At 39.7% G+C, this 17,011-nt stretch overlaps 1 protein-coding gene across 1 annotated transcript in view; it reads right to left on the bottom strand.

Moving 5' to 3' along the window:
* Positions 1-17,011, bottom strand: part of GUCY1A2 (guanylate cyclase 1, soluble, alpha 2) — a 144,715-nt gene that overhangs the window by 48,211 nt on the left and 79,493 nt on the right. Inside the window, exon 6 of the mRNA XM_009322279.1 lies at positions 1,834-1,977. Coding sequence (XP_009320554.1) covers positions 1,834-1,977 — 144 coding nt within the window. The remainder of the gene's footprint in view (positions 1-1,833; positions 1,978-17,011) is intronic.

The raw sequence follows: 17,011 nt of genomic DNA, 5'->3' as shown, positions 1-17,011 counted from the left end.
ACAATTGCAGCAATCACTCGAAAGAAAGTGAAAAGATGGAGAGGTTCTGGAAGACAGCTCTCCTAGCATGTGACAGTATAGCTAGAGTGTATTAATCAGCTATAGTCATTGGAAAAATAGAGAAATCATCAAGCAATGTAGAAAATCTATTTTAATAGGATTAAATTAATACCTGTTTGAAACTGTCTTATATCAAAACTGAAAATGAGATGTCTTCTGATATCTTCAGTCAACATTTGTCTTTTAACGCTTATTCCGTGTTCGTCCACATGAAGCTTTAAAAAAATTTTCTTCAAGATCCATAGTCCAAGATATTTTTTCAGAAAGTTATTCTTTTGAATATGTGGACATTTTTCAATAATTAAATAAATATTTTATTTTTACATTTAAAAAAAATTCATCAGCAGCATCAATATCTAAAAATAAAAATATTTCATCCAGAATTCAATATATTTTCATTTGACTATTGTGTTGCCATATTTCATGGAATTTCTGAATTTCTGGTTTGGTTGCCTTGCATCCACACTCTCCTTTCTGGGCAGAACAATTCATTTGGATTAAATCTCTCTTGATTCACCATGCACAAAGAGTTCAAGGAATATAGTCCAAGATACGACCTAACTAATAGATAGAGAAGAGTTTGAACTCAGAAGTATACAATTTTATTGCTCAAGGAGCATCACAGCAACATCCCTAAATACATTTTTAAAAATTTTACCTCCTTTCTGTCAAGTTTTAAACCTTCAAAACAGGTCTTTCAATTTTTGGGGAAAAAAAAAAAAGAAGCATTTCAGATGCAACCCTCATTTTTAATAGACATGAGGAATTGCAGATTACGAAGTGCATTTCAACCATGACGGAAATCATCCCACGGGAAGTCTGTCCGGCCTTCTCATCCAGCTACATATGGCTTTTGTTATAGGCTTTAGACAGTGTTGAATAATTGTTCTACACAATCCCCCCATTTTCTTTGAAAACAAAAGGGTTGTATTATCAGAAGAACAATTTAACCAGAAACAGGAGTGAGTACACATAATGAAAACAATGTGTAATCTGACCCTTGAAAAAGAGAGGCATATATGTACCTCCATGGTTTTTCTTGCTGAACCTCCATCTTCTACCTAAATATTACCAATTCTAAATGCCAGCAGCTACAAGGTTGGTATAAGATCAAGAGAAGCAGAACAGCAGTGGAACTTTAAAATGGTACAGAAGGACGTGGTTTTCCATCTCCTGCTACCTCTTGCACCAATCTAGGAGAAGGAACTGGAACTGTGTGGGAAGAAAGCATATTAACACTGAGAAAGAGCAGGCAGTCTACACATTCTTCTTTTATACAGGTCAACAACTATTTAGAAAAGAGACATGTGGCCCCTTAGAGCCGCAGAACTCTCTGAGTTCCTCTACACTAGTGCTGAAGTTCAGATCAGGAGCCTACTTCTGAAATGAATTTCCCAATTGCCATTGCATATTGTGCTTTGGCTTGTAGCATGGGACAGTCCTGGATCATGTGAACTGTCTTCTTCTCACACTAAACTGAATTGGAAGGGCTCCAGGAGTGCATCTAATGCCCTCCAGCCACAAATAGGCATTCAATGCATATGAAAAGGCGACATCTAGTCTGTATGGTCTACCATGCTTACTAAAGTAAGGCACAGCTTACATGATTGTTGATGGGCACCAGTGAAATATATGTCCATAAAAAAGACTGTGATATATTGATACAGTTTTAAATTCTCCTAGCAATAAACAGATTTCTACTGACAGAACATGATGGAATTAATCAGGTCCACGTACCACTGACTAGCTGAGAATAAAGAGCAAAGGGGTTACCTTAATAGGGCTCCCATCTGGAGTGAGAACCTCTTCTGAAAGCTCCATCATCTTCAGTGCCATCAGGGCAATGGCTTTAGCATGACTAAGACTCTTCTTATGGAGCCCTGCCGCAACGCAGTATGCATCACCTATTGTTTCCACCTGCAGCAATCAGACAAATCAAATGTTAAAGTATGATAATGAGAAGGCATCCCTACCATTAGTTATCTGCAATCAAATAGCATTGCTTAAAAACATGTGAGCAAAACATCCATAAAATAAGCAATTAGACAACAGAGCATAATTACCTCAGTTTGCAAACAGGTGCAGTCAAAACCTGACACGCAATTGCATAGTGGTTCATCACCATTATAACCAAGGATCATTACATCTACAACAGCGTATGCCATCAGCTGAGATATGACATTTTCCCATAGCAGTAATACAGAAAACTCTATTTTCCTAAATGAAAAATTGCTTGCAGCTTTGTTTGGCACTATCCTGGCTGAGTTTGCTGTTGGGTAAGAATAGTGCTACATGATAAAAATTAATAATTAATTATTATTATTATTTGCTCTGCTAGAAAAGTATATCAGGAAGAGAATTAGAAAAAGCAAAACATCACCATAAAAAACAGTGAAGACTCTATAACTTCTTATTAGCAGGTAGCTCTTCCTGGTATAGGGATAATTTACAAATAGATGCTATTGCTACAGACTGTTGACTGCACCTGTCTCTGTTATTTTCAAATAAGAAATGTTGCCTACTCTCTACTATGCAGGCTACCTGACTGTGAATTCCCTACCTTCAGGCATCAAGTTCAGCAGACTGATCCCTCTGGTCTCTTCAGACAGGCCTTACCTCTCTCTTATCCTTGTTTTCCTCTAAAGAAAGCTGTCCCTCAGGAGGAAGCAGGAGCAAACGAAATTACAGAAGCCCTCTGGCTCTGGATAAAAGAAGCCTGAGAAACACTGAACACCTCAAGTTCTGCAGCTTTACTGACAGCATTGTGTTTTGCAGTCTGCTTCCCCACACATCTGCAATGTGCTCTACACACAGTCCATTAACACATGTCCAAGCAGACTCAGCCCTCAAGGATTAGTTTGGTTTTGCTACATAACTAATCTGGCTTTCACCCTGCCCACAACACTACAGGAATGTCAGAAAAGGCTTCAGCAAAGACTAGGATGAGAAGAAAGCATGCACTGAGCAAGGAGTTATTAAAGGAATAAATATAGCTGATTCTTCTCTCTGCCGGGATTCTACTAATATTAGTAGACCTGGACCTTCCCAGATTAATTTCCAGTCCTGATAAACAGAATTGGAAATAGTGCCTCAAAAAGTAAGCATTACCTGTAAATGTACCCAGACCATGAATCTAGAACAGCAGTATGAGCAAATACTTCCCACCATCAAACTTACAGAAACTGCTACAACCCCATTGCCAAGTTTGGCTCCTTAGACTTTCCTGATGATTGTGCAGGAGGATATATAGAAGAAGCTGAGGGTATCTCATGAGCTGAGAGCTGAGACAGCTGTTAGAGCTCCCTTGTCACTTTTGGAAGCTCCTAACACTACTTGTATATAGAAAAAAACATGTAGGAGCAATCAATACTGCTGTCTGTCTGCCTGTTTTACCCAAGCCATATCTCAGGATCTCTGTCCACAAGAAGCAGAGACTGCCAACTCCCTGCAGTTTAGGAGGTTGTCTTTCCAAAGACAAATGGATGGGCAAGTATATACGGCTGGTGAAAAATGTAGAAACGAGGGAAGAAAATACATGAGCACAGTGAGAAAAAGTATCAGAAGTTAAAAAGACACTCTGGATGGCTAAGAAATAGGTGGTAAAAAAATCTCTAAATCAGAAGGAAGAATTGGCATAAATCCAAATAACTGCACATTGTCATCCTTAAAAATTGTGGATGAACATAACCGGTTGGAATAGAAATAAAGGGGTTACTACAAAAAGAGCCGTCTATGATGTCAAATACAAAAATGAAATACAAATTCTGTTCTTTGTTGAATGATTTAATTTCAGAATGACTTTTCCACTAAAGTTAGTTGCATTACACAACTGTAACCAAGTATAGATCTGGGACCATATACTGTTCCTGTAATGTTCAGGCAAACTTACTTATTTTGTTAGCATCTTCCCCTTTGGAAATTTCCATAGCTGTGTAAACTAATTTAACAGCTAAATTGCACTCACTGTGCAATGAGTAGCATCATCAGAGTTGCATTGTACATATCTGTGTACCACCAGAAAAATGTGACTGAAGCTGCCTCATGTTCATCTTACTCTGAAAATAAAAATGATCATTATACCATTGTAGGATACTCTTTAAAGTGCTTGTCCCTACGAAGTTCCTCTGACAGTAATACTGGAGAACCAGGGGAATGATTAGGACTGTTGAGACTGACCTGGTAGTTGAAACAGGATGTGATGAGTACTGATAAGACTCAATCACTAATGATTTACCACTCTGTGACCCTGTTTTCAGTCACTACTAAGATTTCCCCCAACTAAGCACTTTAGCTGAAATCTCCATGCTGAGGATCTCCATCAAACTTTAACCTTGGTTCAGTCCTCCTTCAAAATCATATTTGACAAATTTTCCAATTATCTGTGGGGTTTTTTCCCCAACTCCTGTTTTTTAAAAAGTTCCAGGAGTTCTTATAATTCAGGTTGTTCATGGCACTTTGATTTGGTCCTCTCATATGGACTCATAGAATCATGGAATGATTTAGGGTTGGAAGGGACCTTCAAAGATCATCTAGTCCAACCTCCCTACCATGGGCAGGGACATCTTTCACTAGATCAGGTTGCTCCCTGTCCAACCTGACCTTGAACACTTCTAATGATGGGGCATCCACAACTTCTCTGGGCAACCTGTTCCAATGTCTCATCACCTTCATCGTAAAAAATTTCTTCCTTATATCCAGTCTAAATCTACTCTCTTTCAGTTTATAACTGTTGCCCCTTGTCCTGTAACTACAGGCCTTGGTAAAATGTCCCTCTCTGTCTTTCTTATAAGCCCCCTTTATATATTGAAAAGCCACAATAAGGTCTTCCTGGAGCCTTCTCTTCTCCAGGCTTAACAATCCCAATTCTCAGCCTGTCCTCATAGGAGAGGTGTTCCATCCCTCTGATCATCTTCATGGCCCTCCTCTGGACCTGCTCCAACAGGTCCATGTCTTTCTTGCACTGGGGACCCCAGAACTGGATGCAGTGCTCCAGGTAGGGTCTCACCAGAGTGGAGCAGAGGGGCAGAATCACCTCCCTCGACCTGCTGGCCACATTTCTTTTTTATGCAGCCCAGGATATGATTGGCCTTCTGGGCTGCGAGAGCACATTGCTGGCTCATGTCTAATTTTTCATCTATCAGTATCCCCAAGTCCTTCTCTGCAGAGCTGCTCTCAATACATTCATTCCCCCCCATCTGTATTAATATTGGGGATTACTCTGACCCAGGTGCAGGACTTTGCACTTGGCCTCGTTGAACTTCATGAGGTTATATGAGGACATTAAAATAGAAACTACAATGAGAGCGATACATCACACTTCAGAATTTCAGGCTGGGCCCGTCAGTGAGTCAGACACACATGGGGAAGAAGAGGATTTCTCTTGTTTCAGCTGAGGAGCAAGAAGCAGACCAGAAAAACAAAGCACTGCTCATAGCTTACTCCAAACTATCTGCTGGGTAGATCCTGAAATCACTGTGCACACCAGAGAGCAACTTACGCCATAAATATTCAAGTAAATATCAATAGGATTAAGAGAAAAGGAAGGTATTACTCAAGGTAGCTAAAAATAGCAGCACTCAGATCTGTTTGATGCTCTTCAAGATGATGATATACAGTAATGAAATGTCAGAGGAAATCTCTACCATGTGATAAACTAACTTCTGAGTTTTTGACTTTGTAATGTGACTATTATAGTGCATTATTAGTAGTATATTTGATTTTTATATCCTTCCTAGATACATATGCAGGAAAAGGTATTTTGCTATCACTATAAGACTGGAATACATTATCCTGCTTCTTTTAAAAAACAAAATATATTCTGTTTTGAATATTTCAGCTATTTTTTGCATATGATTGACAGTTTTACCTTTATTAAGATTTAGTACATTTTTGTTCTAGTTAAATAATCATTTCTTACTGCTCTTAATATTTCTAGCCACTCACTGATAGCCTGACCTATTCTTACCTACTTTTCATCCCTTTTTACTGATTTACACTCACTGTGGCCAGCTTCACTGGAGCTTTCATTAATTAGGAATTAATATATAGCACCATAGAAGAGAAGTGAAATTGAACTCAGATTTCAAAATTAGACCAATCTATAAAAAATGTTCTTAATTAACAAGCAAAGAAGCCAGGAATCATTGCAGCTACTTACACGGCTATACAAAGGCCTTCTCTAAAGCCTTCTATAATTCCGCATCAAGTCATTGGAAATGTCCAAAAGATTTTCAGTCAGGCCCTCAACAAATCAAAGTTAATATTCATAATTAATTGGAGTAGTTCTGTGTACTCTACAATTCAGAAACAGCTTCTTGGTAGATATCCTGAGACTGCTGGATACTGTAGAGTGACAATGTGTAAGACTTGCAGCAAGAAACAAACAAAAATATCTTCTACTTTTGGGAAGTCGTTTTCTATGTACCCAGCTTCTGTTTGTCCTCGGTAGATGCAGCATGTCTGTTTTAGACATGAACAGTACTTTTTATAGAAGTTGAGCTCTATAGTAATTGTCTTATAGTCACTTATTCTTAATTCATACCGATTTTAGGTGGAATATGACTTGCAGATGAATCTGGTAGCCCAGCAGACAGAATATAATTTCTCCAGTTCTAATGTGTCCAGAGAACGGAGGTTAATAGACTGTCCCCTGGGCAGCTCCAACAGGGCTCTTCTAACTACCAGTAGCTAAACCTTCTGTTGTGTTACAATACTTATTTGAAAAACTGAAAGTTGTAGCTGAATGATGTTCCCTGCGTATAAAGTCAGGGTGTTGATTCAGTGACAGTTTAGACGGGAAAATGTGTGTGCTTCTGTACTCTTCCTCGTGAATGCATGAATATGCACCAGTCATTACGTATATGAACTTCCAGAAGTAATGAAGGAACTGAAGTGTCACACTTCACAGGGTTACACACAAGGGGGGAAATATCATTTTGTAAATGAAGCCTGCAATGGCAAGTTTAAAGATTTTAATCTAAAATATTCAGGAATCCCAACAGTCTAAGGAATCTTACTAGCACCTTTTTCAAAGCACAGCTTGGAAATAAACATAAAAAATGTGATCATGGGAGTCACTCTTGTGGCAATTCTAATCTGAAATTCCTACAGCAATAAGAAATATTAAATCCACTGAAAGATGTAGCTGGAGGGAGAATTGGCTTTAGTTTTAGTCCTGTCTCTCTCAGCAGGTTTCCTGTAAAAGCCTAATAGATAATTTGTATTATAACTGTTACAGTGGAGTACTCATTACTATTTTTTTTCATGCAAGAGCCATAAATAAGTCTGTGTGCAGTTTCTTCCTTTTTTAATGGGTTAAATTATATTCATATCAAGAGGGCTCCTTTGCTTACAATTAAAACTAAATGTGTACAAAAAAATTGGTCTGAAAATTCAAAAATTGCTGTCTTCTCTCAGGAAGAAAATCTACCCTTAACAGCATGTCCCTTGTAGATCCTTCACCTTCCTCTGAAGGGTACTTGTGTGCTACTGTTCCCATCTCCAAAATACTCACAGGGCTGTGTAGGTATTTATTATCTCACTCCTAAGGGTTATAATATTTAGTACATATTCACCCTAAAATAAACTATGTCACTGTCTCTATGGACTGTTCAACGCTCTTGTGCAAAATAAATAAATAAATTGGAAATAAAAAGTTGGATTGCCTTCACTATAGAGATAAACACAGTTAAAGTATTGTCTCTAACCCAAAGTGTCATCCATAAATAAAAGCCCTTAATGCAGATTGCACTAGTGATTTTAGTTTGAGTTGGCTGTCCTGCTGAGATAAAATTAACTGCTAATGAAGCCCTTCTCAAGCCAAATCCATTCAAGGGACATTCATCTTTCAACACCTTCCTGATACATATATACAGAAAGAACAGATTGTTTTTTTCTCACAAGGCACTGGAAAAAAAATTACAGTGCAATTCAGAATGAAGAACTACAGGACATTCCTGGATACCTTGATGTTATACACAGGTGATCGAGTGAATACAGGATTACTTTGGAAAGTAAATACATAAGTATTGCATAACCATCCTTTGCTCAAGGATGCTCTTCCTTGAGAATAGAAAACCTTTCAGTGGTACATGTATGAGGAAAAATACATTATGCTGTTCAAAGTTTATTTGGTTTATTCTGTTAACATATATAGATTATCTATAATCTGTATCACACATATAGACTTTAGATCAAGTAACTAAACATAGATATTCTTCAACCATTTCCATGTCTTGATTTTTTATCCTCCTTTTATAGAGTAGCAGGTATTTCTTCAAATTCAGCTGAGTTTCCATCATCAAATCCTGCTCGTGGTGTCAACATGTTTCTGTTATTTTAATCACCAGAAATATTTATTTCTGCTTAGGTATGTGTTCATAATCATTGTAATTTTAAGTTGGCAGGAAAACTTGGAATATTAAACAGTTTTTCTACGCTCCACACCCTGTTTACAGCCACAGTATATAAAGTGTATACGCTATATTTAGCTTAAGAGAAGCTTATTACTAGACTGTTTCTTATCACTTATGAGCAATCTGCCAATAGCCTGAAACTCTCCTACTGATGGGAGATATTCTATTAAATTTCATTTTATAATATTGAAATAATAACAACCAGCAGTTGCAATGATATCAGTTTCCTCTTAAAGAGCTTGAGAGTGAAAAAAAGAAATAAGCAGCAGGGAAAGGGGTAACGGCTTAGCTAATCGCAGTTTAATGCTCTTCGCCTTCCTCACTTAACTTTTCTCACTGAGAAAACTAACTGTTCTGGCTTGGGTGTGGTTTTTTTCCTGCACAGAAGAGTGTTATTCTCCATCTTAAAACACCTGCCTCTCCCTTCACCTGTTGCCTACGCATGTTTCCCCTCTCCTACCCAAATACAAACGCACTCTTCTAGGTGCATGCAATGTGTACTGATTAGTTAACACCTTCCAAAATACAATATGTAAAAAAACTAACTAGAATTTTACTGAGTAAATATATCTGCCTTTTCTGACAAAATCTGTGCTTCTTTCCCTGATAACAACATTATTTGAACTCTCATCAAGCCTGCAGTTGACACCAAACTGGGGAGACCGGTCAATTTGCTCTAGGGCAGGTCTGCCATCCTGAGGGACATGGATATGACATGGATGAATTGGCTGGCAGGAAACTCATGAAATTCAACAAGGACATGTGCAAAGTCCTGTCCTTGGGAAGGAATTTCCCTGGAACTGATACAGCCTGGGACTAACTTCCTGAGGAGCAGCTCTGCAGGAAAGACCCTGGGGGTCCTGGTGGGCAGCAAGCAGCACATGGGCCAGCAGCGAGTCCTGGGAGTAAAGATGGCCAGTGATAGCCTGGGCTGTATGAACAGAGATTGGGGGAAGTGGTTATCACCCCCTACTCAGCACTCATTAGACCACACCTAGATACTGCATCCAGTTTTGGGCCCCTCAGTACAAGACAGAGATTGATAAACTGGATCCAGCTCAGTGGGGGACCACCAAGATGGTGGAGCCGGGGCACCTCCCCTGTGAGGAGAGGCTCAGGGAACTGGGCTTGTTCAGCCTGCAGGAGACATGGCTTCGGGGGTACCTAAGAGCAGCCCGCACTGCCAGTGGGAGGTCCTTGAGGAGATGGAGGTGGGCTCTTCACAGCGGTGCAGGGTGGGAGGGCAAGAGACAACAATGACATCAGCATCTTTATGGATTAGGAAAGAGGGAAGTCTGTGAAACTTACTGACCACAAGATCTTACTCAGATAGAAATAATTTTGCAAGTTCTTTAAAGAACAAACAGTTCTGTAGACAGTGAGGATTTTAATAGATGCTTCAGCAAATACAGTGATAAAGAACATAATCCTTGTATTTTAGGGCATAAATCTCAAAATGAAAATGCTAGAAAGAAGTCTGCCATATGTATCTGACAATTCATAAGTAGCTCATGGGGCTTCCTGTACTTCTTCAAGTACCCACGTTCAATACTGTCAAACATGGACCATTATAATGCACTAGTTACGGCAGTTTCTACTCTAATCCAAACTTTAACTATATGGTACGCCCTGTCCCCCAATATTATTATCCCCCTATATTATCAATAGCTATATTGATAATTATATGAAATTTCAGTTGTCTAAATGTTTTCTGTCTCCCCTGACATTTAGATAATTAAGGTTATACTGCAGCCACTGATTTTTCCCTCTAATACTCTCTCTTTTAATTCCAAGAAGAAAAATCTGCTACACAAATTACACTGGAAGAAATAAAGTTGAAAATTATCCACGCTTTCTGAACTTTTCGTGTTATACTATTTAAACTGCGCAAGGAAACATTAAAGCAATGGCAATTTTTTTTTATCATTATTGTTTTTCCTCCATTGGCAATAATGAAGTATTTTCTTTTTTTCAGTTTTGTGACCTATTTACCTATGGAGGGGAGGGGAGGGGAGAGGGGAGGAGAGGAGAGGAGAGGAGGGGAGAGGAGAGGAGAGGAGGGGAGAGGAGAGGAGAGGAGAGGAGGGGAGAGGAGAGGAGAGGAGAGGAGGGGAGAGGAGGGGAGAGGAGAGGAGAGGAGAGGAGGGGAGAGGAGGGGAGAGGAGAGGAGAGGAGGGGAGAGGAGGGGAGAGGAGGGGAGAGGAGGGGAGAGGAGAGGAGAGGAGGGGAGAGGAGAGGAGAGGAGGGGAGAGGAGGGGAGAGGAGAGGAGAGGAGGGGAGAGGAGAGGAGAGGAGAGGGAAAAAGAGAAGGAAGGAAACAGATTTTGAAAAAAAGCCCTTTTTTCTGTATATTTTATTATATATATATTTACTGCTTAGTTGAGCCAGAGTTGCGTATTTTGGAGCTGCAACACTACAGTTTCCCTGGTGATCGCCAGAGTAGCGTCTGCCAGAATGTCAGCCTTTCTTTATCTTTCTCTAATGATCGTCAGTAAAACTACCACCTCAGTTTCCTTGGTTGATGAAATGCTGTTAATATTTCTCTTCTTAGCTGAAAGTGAACAGAATCAGCACTAATGTCAAGGACCCTTGAATACTCCATTGCCTCTTACAGTCAATCCCACATGTTACTGATTGTTTCAATGGGAGTGAGCAATACATACTTCTTTGGACTAAGATCATCATATCCATTTGCAAAAGTCATGGAAAGTCAAGCTTTGAATTAATCAGTAAAGTATTTTAAGGGACCCTATTGAAAGACAGCACAATTCTCATGCTCAGTGGTGATGGGAGTTATTCCAGTGCCAATATAACAAAAAGCAATGAAATTAGGGAAGAAATAACTTGGGTTGATGCTGATTGTATGAGAGAAATTAAAATGCAGTAAAACTTCATTTTACTCAATCAAAATACTCTATGCATTAAACAATGCAACATGGCATTAAACTACATAACATGATTAAATAACTGTAAAAACAAAGCACATGAAAAGTAGATGGCACAAGCAGGGAAGAAGCAATATTTGAAGCACACAGGCTGCAAGTTGATGAGGTGTAGACTACATGGGTGAGACTCAGCTCCCCTAACCAGAGATATCTCTAATATAGTAATCTGAATAGGAGTTATTCACTCGCAATTCTCTTCATAATCAATGGACTGAAATGGGAACTCTAGCAGTCACCTGACCCGTGCTAAGCATGTCATTCAGGAAAAGATGAATCTCACACTAAAAAAGATTCACACTCGTCCTATAAAATCATACTTTCCTCTGTTGACTGTGAGGATAGTCTAGATGACTAGTTCTATGTTATAAATAGTATAGTTTCACCTCTGTCTCAGAACTATAGAAGAGAAAGAATTAATAAGACCATGTGAAGAGGCAGAAGGGCAGACTGAACATGGAAAGTCACAGAGGCAGGGGAATTTTAGATGTAGGACAGAGGAAGTTCTGGGAAATCAAACAGTCCTTCAGGAAAGCTGATCTCTAGATGGACAGATGAACCAGTGGAAAACCTTTCTACACTCTGTATGCCAGTTTCCTTTCCACTCTCAGAGAACAATCCAGGCTCAGAACAGCATTTATTGGAGAATATGAAGTTTAAGTGATTCTTATGATTACATTAACAACAAAATCAATGACTTCTAGCTTATTAGTTTTGTTTTGAAGACCTGGAAGTAGTTTCTTAAGGAGCAAAGTCAGGGTATGTCCCTGGCTGTCTCTTAGAGTAAGTTCGATATGTACTCCTCAGCCTGGACTTAGTGGAGCACATCTTAGCTTCCTGCACACCTAGGTTGCATTTCCATGGGAGCATATAAATGTTAAGTCAGCAATCTCAGCACGCATCACGGGGAGCGATTTATTTGATATCCCTATTCTACCTCAAGACATCACTGACATCTCCCATATTTTCTTCTACCCAAATCCTTCTCCAAATATATCTCTGCAAATCAGTAATAAACTTACAACATTGTCATTCAGGATGGGACTCACAGTCCCAGCGTCAGTCACACAAAAACTAAGGCTCTAATTTAAGCTACTCATCTATACTCTTTCTATAGTCACTGAAGAGAAAAATGAATTTCCAGGGCTTGATATATTCCATCCTGAATTCTGGAAACCTCATTCGTTTACCCATTTACTACAGCAAGACCCAAATGTCTATATCTTTGCTTAATTGCCTGCTTCCATGCCCAGACTGTCATTTGATATACAAGACCCCTCCCATGTTGTCATCAGCATGCTTTTTCTGAGAAATGGCTGAAAACCAGGTTTATGTGGGCCATGATGGCCACAGACTGGGAAGGCTTAGTTTGTGAAACTCTCAGAAGACTCTAGGTGAGCTGTTATCTTCTCATGCATGACTCACACCGTGCCTTTGAAAGCGCACTACGGAGTGCATGTTCCCACACCCATAAAGTACCCCAAAACAAGAAAAAAGATTGCATGAGTGTGTTGACTGCTAGTGCTAAGATACTGTTTGTCAGCACAACAGTAAGATCCTGTTTAGCTCAAAAAATCATGTATCTTGGCATGCATATTTTGGCATGCAGGTCAAGGGTGTTATTAATCACTAAGTGGGAGGGAGGGCAGACGTGAAGTATTTTGGGCAGCTTATGGCAGAAAGACTTGAACAAGTCACTTAATCTAAAATACAGATTCTAAGGAAAGAAATGTGAAAGAAACATGCTGGAGGTACAGCTATGAATGCTATCTGCATGAACAAAAATGCTCGTGTATATGAAGGCCAGCCATATGTTGTCACGGTTGTGCTATGCATCCTCTAGATCTGACACAATACTGGACTGTTTAAATGGAAATAGCCTAGGCTGGTAGAAAGTGAAATCAAATTTCTCCGTTCCCTCAGAGAGACTAAAATTTAGACTTGACACAAGAAAACAAAGGATTTAAGTGTTAATGGTGGGTTTTACAAAACAAAGTATCAGGGAGACCTGTATGCTGTAACAGGGCTTGCTCTTAGCCATGGTGTCTGTCCAGCCGCCCTGTCTGGGCTTGCTACTCAATATGCAGCAGGGAGCTCCAAACGAGGATACCCTTCTGGGTCCTGTCCAAATAAAAATTCAGGATATAGCCAGGGTTCACAGACAAACTGAGGGCTTGGGAAGCACTCTGAGGACCTGCAAGTTGGGCATAGGCTTTAAGGCTCCCAAGCAGCTTGAGAGAAATGGAGCAGGACACTTATAAACAAATGTGTGCTTTTCAGATAAGAGAAAAGTAGAAGGAGAGAGACAAAAGAGAAAAAGAGAAGGAAATATACACAAGCATAGTATTCCTGAAGAAGAAATTATATACAGAAGCAGAAGTCCTAGACTCTTTAGAGGATTCTTGCGTGATGAATTGCCTAAAGCAGGGGAACATGCACAGATGTTTTAGTGCTTTGTGCAGGTCTGTATGTTTATAAAGTAAAGAATAACTCTTCTGGAGCCTGCATGTCTGCTTCATTTGCACATCTCCCTAAAGACAAAAAGTGTAAATCCTCCACAAGGCTGCAGAAAAATACATGCTTAAAGTAATGGGAAGTCTTAAAATATCCTGGAGCTCTTGGGTGGTGATACATCAGATCTGCAGGGAAAACCCAAGGAATCTTTTGTGTTCTTTTTTTTTTAACTTAACCCAAGATCACTTCTGAGTTCCCAAAAAAGATAGGTGCCCCAGCTTTGCCCTGACTTCATACTGAAGTAAGACACACCTCTGTGCCAGCAAGTAAGTCCACGCACAGCCAGAGAGTTCAAGAAGAAAGTCAGTGCTACAGCCTGGTCAGAGCAAGAAAAGGAAAAAGGTTCAGGAGCCCTCTGTGGTGGGACCTGAACAGAGCAGCACGCTGATACCAGGCTGGGTGGCACCACAGAGAGAGCGAGCTTCTGGGCAATGGAAATTTTCTTCTACTATCCATTTTCTTCTATTACACATTCAAAACCCACTGACTTTAAACTAACAGGAAGAAGCAACACCTAGTACACTGGTAATCTCCAAAACTGCACCTATTCATCTTAAAAAAGGTATATTATGGTATTTTATGCATATCATATTGCTCATATAAGAGTATCAGTATCATTTACATATTTTAGTTGCATTTCATAATAATCTTCATTCTGCAGGTGCCTAAGCTGAAGCTAAAAGAATTTGAAACCTTCTCAAAATGGTCACGTCACTGAACTTAAAAGGTTAAAACTGCAGAAGTGATGGAAAGAAGGCAAAAATAGTGGCCATAGATTTTACATGAAAACTTCGAGACTATGGTTTTTAACTTATGAAACATAAAGTCTGGAAAACCTTAGAATAGTCTGAAGCTCATGACTCCTGTCATTGCAGTATTCTTTAGTCATTATAGCACTGACAGTAAGCTTAAGAACATATATATGAATATGTACAATTTTCGGTTCTCAAGGAGGGATAATCATGGCACTGAGAAACTACTGGTATTTTCTGTAAAAAAGAAAACTGATTTCTGCAACTTAAACTACCAGTATAAAAATGTAAAGTGATATTTTTAGAAAACATGAGTTTAAAATTAGGTTCCTAAAAGCATTATATCACAACCTCAATATAAACAACATTTTTCAGAACTGGTGAGTATCAGTCTCGAATGACTGCAGAGCAGTCCAAACTTCCGACCTTTTTTTAGTCTCAGGTCTTTACAATGAGCAAAAATTAAGGCTGTAGCCAGAGCAAGGTGTATAAAATCAGAAAATAAAGATCTGACATACCAACTGTATCATTCAGAAAAAATAAAGTATCATTCAGTGTAAAGTAAGTGAAATAATGTTGCCAGGAATAACAGCCAAAGAGAACCCCAAGGAAGCTGGTGAAGGACTTTGAGGCATGTGTGTGTGTGGCAGGTGCACCCACCCTGACAAAGACCGGGGGCTTTAAGACCGCTGCGTCCTTACTTTTCACACCCTTACTTTCGCGCCTTTACGGTGGTGAGTGCTGACCGTCACGTACACGCTTTGGGCCAGTAATTATGGTCACGTATACACCTTGGGCGAGGCATAAGAAAGTTACGGCCCTCAGCCAATTAGAATTGACCACAGATCAGATTCGACTAGGGTATAAATGGAGCCCCGCCGGAGGGCAAGTGGAGTCAGTCCTCCGTGGAGCAGCGGGTCTGCGGTCGGGGACTCTCCCCTTGGGTCGGGACGCTGCCCAGGGAAACTCCTGGAGGTTGAGAGCCCTCATCTCATAGGTGAGTGACTGTGCACATTTTGGATCCTCATTTCTAAAGCCAGCTGTGCAGTGTTAATTCCTTGTACACCATCCTGAACCTGTGGTTTACTGATGTTGTCGGAGTGTTGACGCCTCATTTCTAGTTAGTTTTCTGCTAAACAATTTTGGTTAAAATAAAGTTTATTTTTGAATCTATCACCTGCCTAATTTGATTTTGTGAGCCTCTGCAACAGTGTGGCACCACTCAGAGAGAGCATCAGTTTAGCCAAATAATGAAACCAAATAGAAAGCACAAATTCACATAACGAAGTTGTGAATTCTAACTATAAAATTAACCTGTGGAATTATATTGTCTTATTCAATAAATATTCAATAACATTTCAATTAAAATTTTGAAAACAAAGATGTATAGCAAAGAAATTTTGGCAGCTGACAATAGTTCATTGTCGAAAACCTTTAGGACTCTCTGCTTAGACATGGAAAGTGGGACTCAGCACTTCATAGAAAGTGAAGTTTACTGTTAGGGAAAAATCTGGAAATGTCTTCAAGGACAAATGCTGCACTGTCCAGAGAAAGGACAAAGAAACTAAAACCTACAATAGCAGGCCTGGTTCTGCTCTATTTGGCTTGGCATTACCCAGCCAGCATATATAGCCACCCAGCCAGTGCATGCATGGCCAAAAAAACGGCCACAATACATGCTGCTTTTACTCCCTGCACTAGTTAAAGGGCAAGGGAAGGAAATGGGGTTGTTTCAGAAAGGAAAAACTGAGGGGAAAAGAGCTGAGAAAGCAGGCCTACACAGTCAAAAGGACTCAACAAAAAAAAAATATTTAAAATGATCCTATGTCAAAGACGTATTACTTAGAGGGAGAAATAGAAGCTGCAGGAATCTTAAGTGGGGAAGATTTCAGTCTGCCAGGTTAAGTTTTAAATGCCAGTAGCCATGGCTGCAGCATATCTAAATAGCTTATTTGATAAAGAGATGGTTTAGCTGGAGCATCATTTCCCAGCATTTGGCTCATAAACAACAGGAACATACAGAGAAAAACAGGTCAAAACAAAGACACAAGCAGTCAGGCCAACCAGTATATATTTTACCCAAAGCAACCACTTTCAAAATTTACTGAGATCTTCTCTCTCCCATTATTTCTGCTCCTGGAGTCCATGTTTCTACCTGCAGGTCCACAGACACTAACTTACCAAGCATCCACATCTACATTGCTTTGATTTGCACGCCCTGCTTGACAGCATCCCTTTCTACCATTCCTCAATTCCAAGCCAAATATAATTAGCTCAGACAGTCAGCAGCACCAGTTTCTAAATGCATTGCCAGGTCTCAGTTCTCTCA

The sequence above is a fragment of the Pygoscelis adeliae genome, unplaced genomic scaffold (assembly GCF_000699105.1).
Source record: "Pygoscelis adeliae isolate BGI_AS28 unplaced genomic scaffold, ASM69910v1 Scaffold383, whole genome shotgun sequence".
NCBI lineage: Eukaryota > Metazoa > Chordata > Aves > Sphenisciformes > Spheniscidae > Pygoscelis > Pygoscelis adeliae.
The sequence above is the reverse complement of the archived record's forward strand: the minus strand, read 5'-3'. Positions and strand labels throughout refer to the sequence as shown.